Source organism: Balaenoptera acutorostrata, chromosome 21, assembly GCF_949987535.1.
Source record: "Balaenoptera acutorostrata chromosome 21, mBalAcu1.1, whole genome shotgun sequence".
Lineage (NCBI taxonomy): Eukaryota > Metazoa > Chordata > Mammalia > Artiodactyla > Balaenopteridae > Balaenoptera > Balaenoptera acutorostrata.
Window position 1 is genome coordinate 25,492,336 of NC_080084.1, and position 17,708 is coordinate 25,510,043.

General features: G+C 38.5%; 1 protein-coding gene across 40 annotated transcripts in view; it reads left to right on the forward strand.

Annotated features, from left to right (window-relative positions):
• SORBS2 (sorbin and SH3 domain containing 2) overlaps nucleotides 1-17,708 on the forward strand; it is a 204,819-nt gene that overhangs the window by 123,711 nt on the left and 63,400 nt on the right. For 21 of the 40 annotated variants that reach the window (XM_028165371.2, XM_007177890.3, XM_007177897.3 and 18 more), the window contains 3 exons: nucleotides 8,544-8,579; nucleotides 12,161-12,299; nucleotides 15,727-15,899. In XM_028165371.2, coding sequence (XP_028021172.2) covers nucleotides 8,544-8,579; nucleotides 12,161-12,299; nucleotides 15,727-15,899 — 348 coding nt within the window. Of the gene's footprint in view, nucleotides 1-8,543; nucleotides 8,580-12,160; nucleotides 12,300-15,726; nucleotides 15,900-16,426; nucleotides 16,696-17,708 lie in introns of those variants that run through there. The other 19 variants (XM_007177892.3, XM_007177901.3, XM_007177903.3 and 16 more) reach the window with 5 other exon arrangements.

Genomic DNA, 17,708 nt, shown 5'->3' on the forward strand with positions numbered 1-17,708 from the left:
ATTACTTAGGACAGAGCAAGCCCTGCGTAAATGGTAGCCATTTATAAAGGTACACTAGCAACTGCAGCAGTAGTAGGAGTCTAGAAAACACTCATACCTGAGTAAATAATTTGTATAATACTATTTCCTGTAGCTGTGCTATTAAAGATCATTCAAGACATATCCTTGAAGAGATATATTTTTAAGCTTTATAGAAAATCTTCAACAGGCATCTGATTGACACCAAAATCCTCTCCCCCCGCCTGCCACACCCATAAAGCAGAAACCTTAAGCTTAGATGATTAAAAAGACAAGTGGGTATTTCTATACCTCTACTAAAACATTTCCTTCATCAGCTAATCATGATATGCAAAATTCATTCATTAGAGTAAATTCTTTGAATAAAGGTAGTATTTTCTAAAAGCCCTTATGAAATAATAATAATAACAATAGCAGCTAACAAACACTAAGAGTTTACTATATGCAGATGCTGTTCCAACTTATTCACATTTATTAATAACTTCCACAATCCCATGAGGTAGGGAGAAAAGTCAAGCTGAGACACCACAGACAGGGCTGGGCTAGTGTCAGACAGCAGACTTACTTGTGTCCCAGGACGTGTCCCTGGAAGCATGTGTAGGAGCAATCACAGCAAATGCTACCACGTTCACAGCTCAGTTCACTCACCTGACATAGTTTGGTTCTTCTAAATCATTTTATTATGTTTGGAAACTTAAGTTGATAACTTTCTTCCCTATGGCTTTGTCACTGTCCAGGCTGACCGGAGACAGTTGGTTTCATTATACAATCCTCAGGGAATCAGCATAAGCCACAAGTTAAGATTTGAGATGCTGTCACTTTTATTCATTCAACAAATATTTATTGGGCATGCGTCGTCTGTTCTAGTCACAGAGCTGCATTTGAAACCACTGATGATCAAAGTCTTGTCGGGGGTAGAGGGGACAAATATTAATAAAAACTTAGATAAGTAGATTACTACACACATTAGAAAGAGATTATGTAAATAAACTAAGCAGCACTGAGCAGGGATGTGGGGAGCAGAGTCCATGTTAAATAGGATAGTCAAAGGGTCTTCATGTAGTAGATAGAACAGCTTTGAAGGGGGAAGAACATTCCAGGCAGAGGGAATATCTAGTGTAAGGGCTTTAAGGCTGAAGCACTCCGGGGCTGCTCAAGGACCAGCAAGGGAGTCATAGGGAAGGAGAGGAATTATGTGAGGCGTAGGTAAGAGGAAGTCAAGTCAGAGGTAACAGAGGCCATAGGACAGATGCTCCTAGAAGCCATTGCAAGGATTTCAACTTTTACTCTCAATATAAATGGGAGTCATTGGGGGATTTTAAGGCTATGGCTGTCATCATTTGACTTATATTCTAACAGAATCATTCTGGCAGCTCAGTGGAGAACAAACTATAGTAGGGCAAGAAGGAGAGTAGGCAAGCCAGGTAGGTGGCTATGGCAACAACGTAAGTGAAAAATGGCGGTGGCTCCAAGCAGGGTGGAAACGGTGGAGGTGGTGAGAAATCGAATTCTGAATGTATTTTGAAAATAGAGTAAATAGGACTTCCTGACAGATTGCATGTTGGAGGTGAGGGAAAGAGAAGAGTCAAGACTGACTTCAAAGTTTTGCATCTTTGCAATGGGGAGAAATGGAATTTGCCACCCTTTGTCCACTGAGACTGGATAACCGTGAGTAGAGCAGGTTTGTGGGAAGATCAGAGGTTCCATTTGGGACATGGTAAGTTTGAGGTGTCTATGAGACATCCACATGGAGAGGTCCAGTGTGTAGTTGGATATATGAGTCTGGAGTTCAGGTGAAAGGTCCAGGTTGGAGATCTAAGCCATCGGCTTATAGATGGTTTTGCAGCCATGAGACTGAATGAGATGACCAGAGCATGACTACAGAGAAAAGAGGAGGCCCAAGGACTGAGCCCAAGGGCATCCCAACAGTAAGAGGAGGAATCAGCTAAGGAGATTCAAGGGAGGAGGAAATCCAGGAAAGTGAGGAAAGTATATCGAGGAGAGATGGTTAACTGCATAAATGCTGCTGACGGTACATATGTAAGATGAGGTCTGCTAACCGACCACTGACCTAGAAGTGGGGAGGGGAACTTCCTTGCGAGCTTAAGAGAGACTGGGAGGAGGACAACTGGACAATCAGCTCCTTAAGGGGTTATTAATGTAAGACCTTTCATCTAGTTATTCCCCTTCCCTGAGCCTCACTTCCTTCATCTATAAAATGGGGCTAATAATAGCATTCATCTCACACTATTGCTGTGGGGTTTGAGTAAGACACTGCCTGCTACATAATAATCCCTCACTATGGAGTAACTGTTGTTATTTTAAAATAATATCCTTTTTCCAAACTATGCATCTGATTGGGAAAAGGAAATATGTTATTTTCAACAGTACATTTTTTGAATGGGTAGATAAAAGTTTGTTTCATCCAACCAACAGTTGGTTCCGAGATGACAGTGTATAGTCTTTTATAACACTTTCTCAAAAGGTGGCATAAAACTGTTGCAGTTCTGAGTTTTTTTAATTGTGTCAGAATATTTAACATGAGATCTACCCACTTAGCACATTTTAAAGTGTACAATAGAGTCCCGTTAACTACGGGCGTGATGTTGTACAACAGATCTCTAGAATGTAATCACGTCATCTTCTTGCGTAACTGAAACCCCACCTGTGAACAGCAACTCCCATCTCCCCATCTCCCCCGCCCCTGGCAACCACCTTTCCACTCTCTGCTTCTATGAGCTTGACTATTTTAGAGCCCTCATATATGTGGAATCATGCAGTATTTCTTCTTCTGTGACTGGCTTATTTCACTTAGGATAATGCCCTCAAAGTTCATCCATGTTGTCTCATATGACAGGACTGCCTTCTTTTTCTAAGGCTGAATAATCTTCCATTGTCTGTATATACCACATTTTCTTTATCCATTTATCCACTGATCGGTATCTAGACATGTTTGCACATCTTGCCTATTGTGATATACTTTACTTTCGTCTCATTTTCCACCTAACGGCCTTTCACGGTGGTGACCTTTTCATTTTAAATACTTACATTCCACATTCTTGCAAGAAGTCTCAGTAAGTGCCAAGAGCTGTCAGCTACACATCATGAATTAGCCAAATATATGATCTATTATAAAGAATTATCCTCCCAAGAAATTGGCAGTCCCAAGAAACAAAAATGCTCTACACTGAGAGGTGAAAAGGAAACTTTAGTGTTCTGGAAGTTTCATTTACATACTTTTGCTGTTTTCATTAAAGTCTGACCATTAGTGTAAGAAGAAGACTGCAGCCTACCATTAGGAATTTTAATTCTCTCTGTATCTGATAATACAACATATTGTTTTATAAGCTGCATATGTATTAATTTACCTCCTACAAATTTATATATAGAGAGAACACAAAATGAGGTATGTTACCCTCTGTCACTATATGAACAGACATCCTGTTGCTAAAAATGTCACATTGTTCTCAATGTCAGATAAGTGAATGTCTAAACCAGAAGCTTTGAAAGACAGCAAAATCTACACCCCAGACATTTTCTCTGGCATTTGTTAGTGTTGTGCCCTTTGCTTCAGGAGGATAAACTTGGCCCTTCTATTATGAAATAACGTCATCAAGCATTTGCCAAAGCCTCACTTTCACAGCTCCTCCTGCACATATGCTGGGGACTCAGAGGGGACTTTGTCTCAGGGTCATGTAGACAAAGGAGAAAACTCATCTCTTTTGCTCCATGGGATCAAGATGTAGAAGTTTTAAGGAAGGCTTAATCATGAATAAATGTCAGCAGTGTGGGATGCTAGAAAAGGTGTAGAATACAGAGTATGCTTTCTGGACCAATCCCATCAACACCAGCTCTAATCACTCATGTGTTCTATTAGGATGGCCAACCAATATCTCATGACTTCTTTTTTATGGGTTTGTTATGAGATCAATTGATCAGGTCTATGGCAAATCCTCCCCCTGATGTACGTGTGTGTGTGTGTGTGTGTGTGTGTGTGTGTGTTTGAATGACTGAACAGTAGAGAATATTTGGGATTCCAGTATGAATTTAGAAATCACCTAGGAGCCCCTCTATAACACCTCCAAATAGAAGAGCAGCCTGCCTCTTCTTGAATACACGTAGGTATGGAGAGCTCAGTTAGTGTAGGAACAGCTAGTCAGGGCTTGGGCAATTCTCAGATCTAAGTATTAGAAAGTATTTCTCATATTGAGGCACTCTGCCTTCCTTAACTTCTGTACTTCATCAACAGGAAGCAAAAGAGATGAAGTTGTCTCCCTTTTCATATTACTCTTCTCTCTACCCTGCTGTTTGCTTTGGGCAAAGCATTCCTATGTCTTCCAAGCCTTTTAATTTTTTTAAAATGGCTCTCATTTATTGAGAGCTATTACAACACACAAAATGCTGGACTAGCACTTTACATACATTTTCTCACTTAATTTTCACAGGCTTTAGGAGTTGGGTTTTATTAATGTCTGCATTTTTACACATGAGGAAACTGAGGCCAAGGGAAGGTAGACAACTTGCCACGTCTGTCCGACTCTAGACCCACAGCTCAACCAGTAGGTTCAAGTGCCTCTAGTTTCTGATGCAATCTGACACTTGAACCCCATGTTCTGGCAATGTTCTTAAGATGTGACGCCTTCTCAGAGTCAAAATCATATTGCTGGTCTGAGTAGCACAGTGGAAATATTCACCCCCTGACCCAGGCAACACGCTCCATCAATGTGCCCAAATCTGTGTGACCATCTTAGATCACTTGTCACCCAGGTTGTGGGTAGGGACGATAAGGCTAAGACCTCTGGTAAAAAGGGTTTTTATTCTGAGGCTACAGGGCAGTTTTGTATCACGAAATGCAGGCAGTAACGCCAGGTCTTAGGGGGCCTGGGGAACGACCAGTTAGCTACTCTCTTTGCCCATCTTAGATGCCACCCAGTTCCTGCCCCGCCTCCCTGCAAATTGGCCACATTCTCTTAGCTTCTGCCCTCTTATGTCTCCAAGTTGTCTGTGGATTTCCATGACATTCCCTGGCTCCTTATGTGTGAACTTGCATCTGGGACTGTGGGGTACACGATTACCTGACTGGGGCATTCAGTATCATTTAATTCAAATTCCCTGGAAAGAGGCAGTGCCTCGTAGGGCCAGTTTATTTCAGTTATTCCCTCTCCTGAACAACAAACTGGGCTCGCCTGGTACAAACACGGCAGCCAGGGACTTCCTCCTCATCCCCTCAGGAGGGCTGTGAGAGAGGAGGTGGATTATCACAGAAGGAGATGGGGTGGCATGTAAAAGCGAACTTTTTTTTTCAGAGAAAGTCTTAAATTGTTTCTTTTAAAGTTACCATGGAAATTGTAAATCTTAACAGTGATATGGATAATTATAGAATAAAACCCATTTTAAGTAGCCCATCACAAGGCTTCAGCAATTTTCATTATTTTGTCATTTCTTTTCAACTGTCAACTTCAATTATCCTGGTAGTAGTTTAAAGCCAATATAAGGTATGATATCCTTAGGTCTGTAGAAATTTTAGTACCTCTGTCTAATGGGTGAAGAGAAAAAAATAATGAAAATACCATTATGACACCTAATAAGATACAAATAATTTCTTAATATAAAGATTGATTTTTGTATAACTCTCTCCTAGATATTTTTTTCAAGTAAATTACTATCAGCTCTATTGAAAAGTAGAGAACAAAACCTGTCACATCCTTTCACTTGATATTTAAGACATATGTCATACGTTCCTTGAGAAATGAGGCCTAGAAGTTCAACCACTAAAGACATTCAAGAGGGAAGTGTTAAGATCCCAGACTACAGTGCCATGTCAAGCCAATTAGAGCCTGAGACAGAAAGAAAAATATTTCCCCCATATACGTATGTTTTTATGTATGTATATCATTTTTCTCTAGGACATTTCAGCAGTTTAAAAAATACTGAAAAGTTGAAAAGTGAGTGTATCAAAACTGAACATTATTTTAAGTTTAAATATTTTATTTTGACCAAAACAGAATTTATTACAATTTTAACTTCATCTTAAATTAGTTAAAAATTGTTTAAGATCGTCGTTGGCCAAGGGAAATTTGTCAGGCATGGCTATTGTCTCAACTGAAAATGAGATCGGGAAAAAACAGATTTTGAAAATATTATTATTTTATTATAATATTATTGCTTCCATTAAAAATCCAGGATACAAATTTTTCCTTTTTCCTCAGTCTTCAATATGACCTGGCATAGCACTGTTCATTATTTAAATTTTTGATATTTTGTTCAGTTCGGATTTTTTTTGTATTGACTTTGATTTTTTTTCATAAGATTGCATTAAAATAGTGTTTATCTCCATGACTGAGTTTTTGTCACTCCGTTAAATTTTGCACCCAAGATAAGTGCCTTGCTCACCTCACCCTCAGCCTGGTCCTGCCAGACTCTGCTCCCTTTCTCTGTACCCCAAGCTCCACTCCAAGCCCATATCCAACTATTCCCCTTCCACCTCCAGGTTCTACATTTACTGAGCCAAAAAACATACGGCCTAAGGGTTTATGACTATAGATATCCTTTGTTTGGTTGCCACTGAGTTAATTTTTAATTTGGCTGCCTTGGGGCAACATGCCCTTTCCCTTCTACCAGTTTCTATCATTCCCTCTTCTTTTTTTTTAACATCTTTATTGGAGTATAATTGCTTTACAATGGTGTGTTAGTTTCTGCTTTAGAACAAAGTGAATTAGCTATACATATACATATATCCCCATATCTCCTCCCTCTTGCGTCTCCCTCCCACCCTCCCTATCCCACCCCTCTAGGTGGTCACAAAGCACCGAGCTGATCTCTCTGTGCTATGCGGCTGCTTCCCACTAGCTATCTGTTTTACATTTGGTAGTGTATATATGTCCATGCCACTCTGTCACTTCATCCCAGCTTACCCTTCCCCCTCCCTGTATCAGGACAGGAATAAAGATGCAGGTGTAGAGAATGGACCATCATTCCCTCTTATCTAACCCCTAGCCTGATTTGCACATTCTGGATACATTCCTGGCCCAGGGTCAGCACCTGAGTTTGCAATGCCCACATATGAGTATAAAAGTATCACATTTAAAATGTGTGTCTTTAAACAACAACAACAAAAGCTCACTAGATAAGAATAGAATAGAAAAATCTGTCTTTTTATCCAGGGTTGGAGTTTCTTAACCTGTTAGATTAAAGATGTGCTTTCAAGTATCCATGAACCCCTAAAGTTGATGCAAATTTTATGCATACATGAATTTGTGCATTTTTCCTAAGAGAAGGATCAATAGCTCTCAGATTTTTAAGGTATCTGTGGCCAAGAGACCTTTTTATATAATGGATTTTTTTTAACTCTCCAATTAAAATTCTGAGGACAAAAGTTAATTATAACTTTTTATGAGATCAACAGTCTGCATGACATCAACTGTTAGGAAGATGATGGCTGGCCAAGAATCACTTAAATCTTTACTAGGCAAGATTTTTAACTTTATACAGTTCTCTTTAATACATTCCCCATCCTTGTATTAATATCCTATAATACTCTGGCTATCTATGTTACAACTGGCCCCGTACTGAACACTCAGAAAAACCTTTATTTTGGAGGTGGGGGTGAGGAGCAAGAAAAAAAATCTGCTTCAGAGTTTCATTCACTCATGTTGAGTGAATTCACTTATCATCATATTTGCCCTGTGTGGTCAGCTATCATGAAGGTTAAAATGGATAGCTATGACATCTTTAATGGGCCATCCAGTCTTTTCCTTTTACAGACCACCCCTCCGCCATGTTTAGCTTTGGAGGTATTAAACCTTTTCTTTCTCCTTCAGTTTCTTTCTCCTTTACCTAAGATTTTAAGCCAACAGTAGTTCTAACCAGCTAGGGTATACTCTAACATCATCAGTGGCTGTTTTTGTTTTGTTTTTTTTTTCATTTCATTTGCACACAAAGGTACCACTATTTGCACTGCTAGGATATTTTAAAGTTCAATTCCTTTAGTATTTTATAGTGAAATTATAATAGAGATTCAATGAGTGGAAAGGAAACAAAATTCCCTTTCCATTTAGTTGTTTTTAATTTGATCAGTCTCTAGATCTGAAAATCAGAAAAACATGAGGCAAACTGATTTATATTTGGGGGACATTTTCCAACAAGGAGGCAGTAGGGAGAAATCTGCTAAACTAATTCTGCCAACCAATGAATGACTTGATATTAATTTGTTGTCACAAGTACAAAAACCAAAACTTTGGAGAAAAAAAAAATTCCATTATGCCAACACTCTTAAGCCCTCACCCAAAACTAAAGCTGTGTGAAAACTGGTCTTATTTCCAAAAAACATTTACTGGATTCCTTTTCTGCATGTTTTCATGCTTTTCCTCTACTGTGTGGTTGGCACCTAATTCTTCTGAATATATTTCCTTAGAGTGCTTGCAAATAAAACCGATGCTTTGCCTTCTCTGCCACATTGCAAAAAGAGATGTTTTTATTAATTGGATCATTTATATCTCTTCTCATTATTTTTTCCTCAAACTCAGCTCGGAAACCAGAACTTCACTGCCAATGTGCTGGAGGTAAATGCTTCACAAACACACAGACAAACCCCACCAGCAGCCTCTTCTTCATGCCCTCCTTCTGTGGTACCTTTTAACCCAACCACTTCTTCACCAGATGGTGGCCCCAGCCCAGCATCACTTACCCTGCTACCACCTGCTGATTTGGGGCCCTCACACCTGCAAAGACCCCCAACGTTTTTGCATTGCTTTTATAAACCCCTTCTTCCTGCTCCTGCCTGCCTTACCCACAGCAACGCCACAGGCTCTCTCACTACAGCCCTCCCAGGGCGAGCACTCCCCCTGCTCCTCCAGGGAGTACTCCTCAGCCACCCCAGATGAGCTGCAGATAGCTGACTCTGACAAACTGACTGTTCTGAAACACCTTCCCCAACCGCGGGTCAGCAGTCTGCCAGGACAGACGGCATCACTTTAACCACCCCTGCTATCATGCATGTAATCATTCTTCTTTCCTATGCTCCATCGTTTTTTAAACAGATCTCCAAAGACCAAAAGGACCAATTTCTTGTCTGCCATCTGATTTTGCAGCTGAGCATTTTTATTTGCATAGATGTTGATTCCATCTAAACCGATTCTGTGCAATCTGTTACGGAAATACATTACATTCATCCTCATAAACCTATTTTGGGCTCAAAAGGTCAATTATATTCTCTTCATTCGTTTTAGAGTCACTTATGTTTACACTGTGTTGCTCTAGCTAATGAGTTGTACAGTGATTTGCCTTAATAAGAAGTTTTCTCAGAAATTTAGATAGGTATATATATAATATGATGATGATTAGTAGAGAAAGTCTAAAATTTTAATCCAGTATTAAATTACTTCAGAGAGTCATATGAATGTGCCCTGTGTGAACAGTTCACATCTCCTTATTTGTCACATACATGGTTACTCACTGTATGATGTTAATTCTTCTTGCTCCCCTTTCATTAACAGCTACATCTTTTGAACCCATCTATCCAGCAGGAGTGAATGATGTAAATAACCTTAATCTACACTGCAGAAACTTAGCCCTATGATTTTGTTGGAATTATTTTCCCAAGACACTCCAGTATAGAAATTTATGAATATTTATTGTTTTATATATCAATAATTTGTCTTCCATTTAGAGCAATATATAAATATTTCCCATACGTATTTATTTCATCTAACTATATCTACTTGACAAGCAGTCCCTAATAAATGATTTATAAATGCCTAAAGTGTTTCAAAATTTTATGGCGCAGATTTTCTATTGCATATAAAGTAGAGATAATAGCTTCAATTTGAAAGGCACATAACTTTAGGCAAAATAAAGGGAATTTTTTTCTAAAATTGATTTCATAATGAAGTTCTAAATATGCATTGTCATAGAGAAAATTTTAGCTGTGCTACATAATTTTTATGTTGCATCAAGGTCATAAATCTGTGAATTTCATGCCTGGAGAAATATTATAAACTATATGTTTTTCAAGACATTGCAATTACAGAAGACAAAAGATACTTTTTAGTATCTTTACTAAATACTTAATAATACTTTAGATGGGCTTCAGTATTCATTCAACAGCTGGGCATAAAACTTTCCCCTGAAATGTTGCATTCAGAGACTAGCTCCAGAAGGAACCTCCTCTTCCACGGCTAATACCTCCCCTGCCACTAGTACCTGGAGCGCAACAGGCACGAGCCTCTCCATGTTCTACTATGCTTTCAACAGTTCTTTACTTTTAAAACTCTAAGGAATGCCTTTACCCAAAAATACAAAGCAGGGATAGGGTATTAATTTATGTACTAGCCTATTGAATTTACTGTTTCTAAGACTCTTCAGGAGCCTGAGAGGCATACATATAGCTTTGTGGAGCCGACTGTAACTGAACTTAGTTTCAAGTAACAGTTTAAATTGCACATACCTTCTCCATGAGATGGTTTTCCTAATAATTATTTCACTATAACAATAAAGTATTTTCTAAAATTCTAATAGTATTATTTCATTAGTAAAATCCTAATTGATTTAACATGATGAAAGACTAAATCTATTTGCAGCTTTTATTTTGTTTAACCCATAACCAATATTATTGAAACCATCAAAATAGGAGGCAGGGCAACTTTCCTAAGTTTAGTTACATAGTAACATGATAGTTTTTAATAAGAAGAATTCTCCTGCCTTTAACATTAATTATAACAATAATATTTAAATTATATTTACAAAGATCAACCAAACTGGATTTGGACAAGGAGGCAAAAATAGTCTCAAATAATTCATCAAAGATATATAAGCACTCTGAAGCATTTGGGTAGATCAGTGCATCATGCTTATCTGAATGGCAGTGCTCTAAGGTAGATGACCCTCAAGATAGGGTTGCTAATAATGATTTCTGTAACAGCTCAGAGCAGTAGTTCATCATTAAGCACAATCATTGTAATGATATGCTTACTGACTTTAGGATAGATGTGGTATGGCTATAAAGTAATGAAACTAGATTAATTCTACATTATTTGAAAACATCTGCTTTAAAGTGAAAAATCATGGAAATGTGCAATTAATTTACCTGTGTTTCAGGCCTATACTACAGAAGTTTAATTTGTTTTAAAATAAGCAGATAAAGGTCACAAATTATGGTTCTTTATGTGCATATATGTGTTTTGTGTGTATGCAGCTGTAAGGTATTTTAACTAACTGCTCTTACTAATGTTTTATCTTATTTGCATGCATTATGCAATCTCCACAATGCTCAGTGCTGTGTTGTGGACAGATAGGCATGCTTAATAGTGAGCTCAACCTCTCTAACTGAGCTGATTCAATTCAATTAGAATATGTATCTATTGAATATCTACTATCCTATTAGCACCAGGTTGCATGTTATACAGAAAAATATGTTTTAAAAGCATATATACGACCATCTTCAACAAGAATCTTGAAATACCACTGGGGATATGAAAATACTCAAATATAAAGCAATCAAAACAATAAATTATTAAAGAACCAAAAAGAGGCCTATAACGTGCTAAATGAAACACGAGTAGAAGCCGGGGGTTTAACACCACTTTCTGATGCTTCGCCAGGTATTTGATTCTTCCAGAATAGATTGCTTCATGACATATATAAATCCAAACAATTGTCCTCCTTATGTTAGTCACCTTGCCCTGGAAACCTTGATTCGCTACAGGATATATATCCCTGATTAAGTCTGAAAACCGATCACTTTCCTCTTTTCAAAGAATGTTCTTTTACAATCCTACACGCAGAGCAGTGTGATTTAAGTCACGACATTAGAGCAGATTCACCCTTCACGTTTATTTTATACTGGTTCCTCTGATATCTTTGGACATCACTGTTGGCAGAGCAATGTGCCCACTGGTCAGCTGCTTCCATTCTCCTAATCACCTCCTGTGCCCTCTGACATTTAAAGAGAGTGATTTTCAGAGTAAAGGAAGATAGAGAAGACACTGAAAACAAAAATGTCCCATGCCCTTCTCGACATCAGTTAGTAAATAAATACTTGACGGCTGATTACTGTCATGTGAATGGAAGCCATTACTGCCATCTAAAGGAGTGACGTTTACAGGGGACCGTGTGCTTTAACAGGATGTCTTTGCACTTTTCTCAGAGCCAGATAACAGTGAATGGAAACTCTGGCGGCACTGTGAGTCCACTGAGTTACTACCAAAGGCCGTTTTCCCCTTCTGCCTACTCGCTACCAGGCTCACTCAATTCAAGCATTATCATGCAGCATGGCCGGTCACTTGGTAAGTCATCTGATAGTCATGATTTTCATGACAATTTCAATATAACAGGTACAAAGCAAATGAGAAAAATATAAAGCATCCAAGTAATTTTTGGAAAAGGAAGCAGAAACATTCAATACTCCACTATTTAATGAGCCTCTCCTAGGGGAGGAATTAAAGGCAGAGGATTTAACACTGGAGAAAATAGGGACCCGGCTATTCCAAGACGATGACTGCATCTATATCTGAGTCTGGAGAAGGCTATTAGATATTTGGGGTGATGGGGCAGAAAGAAAAAGATGGCCAGTTGGGGAGAGGAGTGTGCACATATACCAGGAGAACATTCATGTAGTGAATTTCCATGGGTGGCAAATACCATCCAAGTTCGAGGCAGCCCTTTCTTTTGTGGAAAAGCTTTCATTGTAGAAAATTCTTTTGATATATATAAAGAAGAACTATTTAACAGTTAAAACAGTTTAACAAGGGGATAGGCTGCCCCCCAAAGTAGTAAACTACCATTCAAACTGAGACCAGAAGACCACCAGTCAGGGATGTGAGTTCCTTTAAATAATGATGCAGAATTTTATAGAAAGGTAGTTCTTAATCCTTTGGGAATTAAGAACTAAAAGAAAGACAGAGCTCTCCTCCCCCCCCAAAAAAAATGAACATTAGGACATTCATATAAATTTTTAAACATATGATTTCATGGGGCTCATGAACTCTTTAAAGCTTCCTGGAAAAGAAGCTGTGCTATATAATGTTAGAAACGTTTTTAGGCAGCAAAATATATTAGGACAATTTAGAAAATAATGTAATAAATATTTCTTAGTTTTTAAAAATGTAAAAAAAAAAAAACAAACAAACATTGAAAAACAGACCAAATCGAACCATCATCTGAATTCAAGCTGAGAAAGGTTCCATGTTGAGCAACTAGAAGGACTGCAGGGCAGCAAGAAACAGGGAAAACAGCGGAGGACCACGTGACCACAACATACCTCTCAGAAAAGCAGGAGACCGATCCTCTGGCCACCACCAACCAGCAGAGAGAAAGAAACTAGAACACAGGGCTTTAACTGCCATGTCCTCGTTGACAGCAGACAGCGCCTTCTCTTCCCCGACACTGTGTATTGAAAGAAGATGAGGCTGTTAGTTTACCCAGGAACACCCAGCCTATGGATTGTGGAACTCAACTTCTATGGCCAGCAAAACCTCTCTAACTATAAGACTTACATGTAGCCACGAGACTCAAAGAGAAGTCTAAATACACTTGCACCTTCTCTAAGGCTGCTCCTGGGATCATCTGTGAATCTTATAATGATGTCCTTTTATAGTATAAGAGAGTAGAATGTCTTTGTGCCAAAATACTGCCCTTATATAATCACTCCCTGGTGTAGTTTTATAATAGGAGTCCATTATATCTAGATTCTTTATGGAGCTATGCATGATCACACATCTATAGTAAAACTCTACAAATTATCCTAGCCATAATATTTTTCCAAATAATTATTATCAAAGTTGGATTCTGTCCCCTTTGCCTGTCTTAATGAACACAGTTTTGTCCCTCCCACCCCAACAAACAAAATATATAAATACTTAAGTATGGACAGGCTTTTATATTAGAACATATCAATGGGTGGATTTTACATATAAACTATACTACAGAGAAAGAAATTCTGTAGATAAATACTGAACAAATTCCAATTGGCCAGTGCTGAGATAGGTCCTGAGGAGGATATACAAATCTATTCTACCCTAGAGGAACTTTATAAAGTTGAGGACAAAGCTGCAAAAATGAGAGTTAGTGGACCATATAAGAGCATAATAAAATAAAAGGCTAACTTGTAAGCTATAAATTCATAGAATCTTATGACCCACATATGAAGAGAGTTAACACTGTTTGTTTAGGCTAGGACTTTGCAAATACTCAGTGCTCAAAGTGTTTGATAGAAATACTAGCATCATGGTTGCCCACTCAAATCCTTTCTGTAATTAAATGGAAAATCAGAGTCAAATATCACTTTGCGTCTTAATTCAGAGTTGCTTGGAAAAGATACTACTTTCACATACAATGGCACGTAAAGCAGTTTTATTCCTAGCCGTATTCATTCTTCATCAGAAATGGATTGAAAATGCTTTTCTGTTGCAAACTAAAACACAGTCATAGTAACAGCAGTTACAAATATTATAACAGATATTAGTTTACAAAGGTCTTATCTCTACTTATCCTTATAATGATGAGTTAAATTTTTTAAAAATCTTATGAAATTTTGTATAAATTTGCTACAAAAACAGTCATATCTTTTTAGATGTCTATATCTATATTTATATTTATACCTATACGTAATCAATGACTGCTACCCTGACATAAGGACTTTTCCATATGCACATAAAAAGAGACCTGACTAACAGATCTGACAAACCATGGCCAAGAGTCATTCTTGGCCAGCAAAATTTTGAAATTTATTGTAGAAAAACAGGAGGTCATATTATCAATTGTACTAAATAAATGATAATGTAGATTTTCATAAATACCTGTAAACTCTAAGTGGAATATATAGTACACCTATGTCCTCTCTGTTTCTTATGAAAGTATACCAAAAATTTAACAAAGATGGCATGAAGAGCATGATAAATCTCAGTCACAATGTATGCTTAGGGCAATTTTCACATCCAAGGGGTGAGAACTCATGGTTTTTGCTACTTTAAAGTAAAAGCGAAGCTACTTTACTTTAGTGGCCATCATGGAGTCTTAAATAAACGTTAATACTAATAGCTTACGATCATTTCTCTACCCATAAGCTTTCACATCCAAGTATATGTTTGGATGTGAAGATTTCCTTATGTGATTTTTGTTTTCACTTTATTTTTATAAAATCAGTGTCATAGACTCAATAGTCATATTTTTCATCCTAAAAGTACACTTTCGTACTTTAAAATAATGGTAGTCAGCAGTTTCACTGAAATAATAGCAATGTAAATGATGACCTGAAGGAAATTACTAAACTTGTCTCAGCTTCTGTCCCCTCGTTTATAAAATGGACCCCTCACCCAAGATTACTAGAAGGATAAAATGAAGTAATGCATGTACAATGCTTTCTTAACACAGTGGCTGCCACGTGGCTGCATGGTCTTTCAACAAATATTATTCTTCTCCTTCCCCTCATCACTGAATAATGAGGACCTTGTTGTTAGAGGTCTATTCAATATATACCTACACGTTAACAATGAGTGGCTCAAATCTAAGGTCAATGAGTTAAAAGACATAGTGATGGAAATACACTTTATATTTATTTATAAATATATTATAATATAGTATTATATATTTACATATAGCTATGTAATTATATGTAATTACATGTAATTAAATATATTATATTACGGTAGGCATGAGGCTCCATTAATTTGACTCCTCGTGCATCAAGTATATTTCGCCAAATTTTCTCCACAGATTCCTCAGAGACATACCCCCAGCATGCACAGTCTCTGGACGGCAGCATGGGCAGCTCGATACCGCTGTACAGATCCTCAGAGGAGGAGAAGAGAGTGACAGTCATCAAAGCACCGCACTACCCGGGGATCGGGCCGGTGGATGAATCCGGAATCCCCACGGCAATTAGAACGGTAGGAAATGCCAGCGCGCCTTGCTCCGGGGCTGTGCACAGGCTCCACAAAGGATGGATTGTCAATGGCTTTGTGCATTCCTATGCTCTTACATAATGAGGATTGCCCTCCGTGCCATCTGAGTTCTCATGAATATTATGCTGTGTGTGGCAGAGAAAGGGAACTGTCGATTGAAGATAATGACCCGATCTGTTTTTCCATTTCAATTAAAAATCACGAAAAAAAAATCACGAAAATTGTGATTCTGTTAAACGATAAAAGTAGGCTTTGTTTGGTTTTACCTTTTCCACGGAGTGTTGGGGCAATAGAGAGAGAAAAGAGAAGGAAGAAGAAAATGTGAATTCTTTGGCTGCACTGAATTCCCATGTGCATTGCGAATAAACCAGTGATTTGTTTCTTGAGATGGATGTGTGTTACCACCAGGAGACTGGGAGCTGTGAATTGGGTGCTGGGCAGCGAGATGATTGGAGGGAAGGGAGTTCATGTCATGGAAAGGAAAAACTGTCTGAGGAAAATACACACCACGTTTTAGCGTCCCTCGTCAGCTGTGCCTGCTGTGAGCTCTCCGGGGCGATAAGTGAAAGTGTTTGGGGTTTTTTTTTTTAAGTCTTTAAACTCTGCCAGAACATTGCTCGGTGTGTCAGGGCAGCCCCTTCTGGCAAAGCTCAGCGGCAGCAGAGGCTGAGCTTGGGCAGGCAGCTGCTTGCTGATCCAGGCCACTTGGAGAGGAGGTCTGTACTGGCCTGCGCGAAGGAATACTGGGGGCGCCAGGATGAGAGCGGCAGCACCTCTGCAGGTGAAACTGGGGGGTGGTCAGAGAATGGAGCGCCGACTGCATACACTCGGTCTCCAACACCCACGTACGCGGCTGGGCTGGTGCCGAGAGCTACTGGCCTGGAAGGCAAACCTGGGGGGCCAAAGACAAGGGTGGAGAGAGGAAAAGAACCGGCAAGAGATCAGAAAGAGAGATCAGGGACGATTGGAATCGCTCAGAAAGAACGAAAGACAAAGACTGGGGGTCTCTTGTCTCCTTGGATTTGCATTCATCATATGGGGATCCTGTGTTCGGAGAGGAGAGTTGAAAATTGATTATTCCAAGCATCTGTATGAGAATTGGAAGCCAGAAAGTAAATCTGTAGAGCAGTTGCTGGGGCTTTAGACTCATTAGATTCTGGGGATGTTGAATGTGACTAATTATAAAGTCCTAAAAATCTCTGTTGGAACCAATGATTGTCATATTTAAGTGACAGGAAAAGTTCAGGGATTGTGACTAACATTCTTAATCTTATGGTGACTGCATGTTTCCGGTGGTGGCACTTTGTTGTTTGTTTCTCTTTTAAGATTTCTGACTCAAAATGGTTTAATTTGAATTTTTCTTCCTAATAATGTAGGGATACAGTGCCAGACAGGTACAGTGTCTCTGGTTTTGTTTAACTGACCCTTGACAAATTAGGAGATCCCTGATACTGTGTAGTTATAGATTGTCTGATTTTATCTGAGACCTCTAGGTGTGTTTTTAAGTCAATATATGATAGACACAAATGGACATGCAAAGCTGGAACTGTCTTTATTCGTAAGATATAATTTTCTTAAATAGCAAGACCTTGCTTTTTACGTTTTAAAAGGAAAAAACTGAGATGTTATAGATGGTTAGTGAAAAATCAAGAAATATTAAAAATTTATATATTTTTAATCTACTGCCAAATCAAAAGCATGTTTAGATATGCATAAACAAACGCAGATACTAGACATTCAATGCAAGTTCCCCCTCTATAAAATAGAAAATAAAAATATAAGCAACTCAGAAGT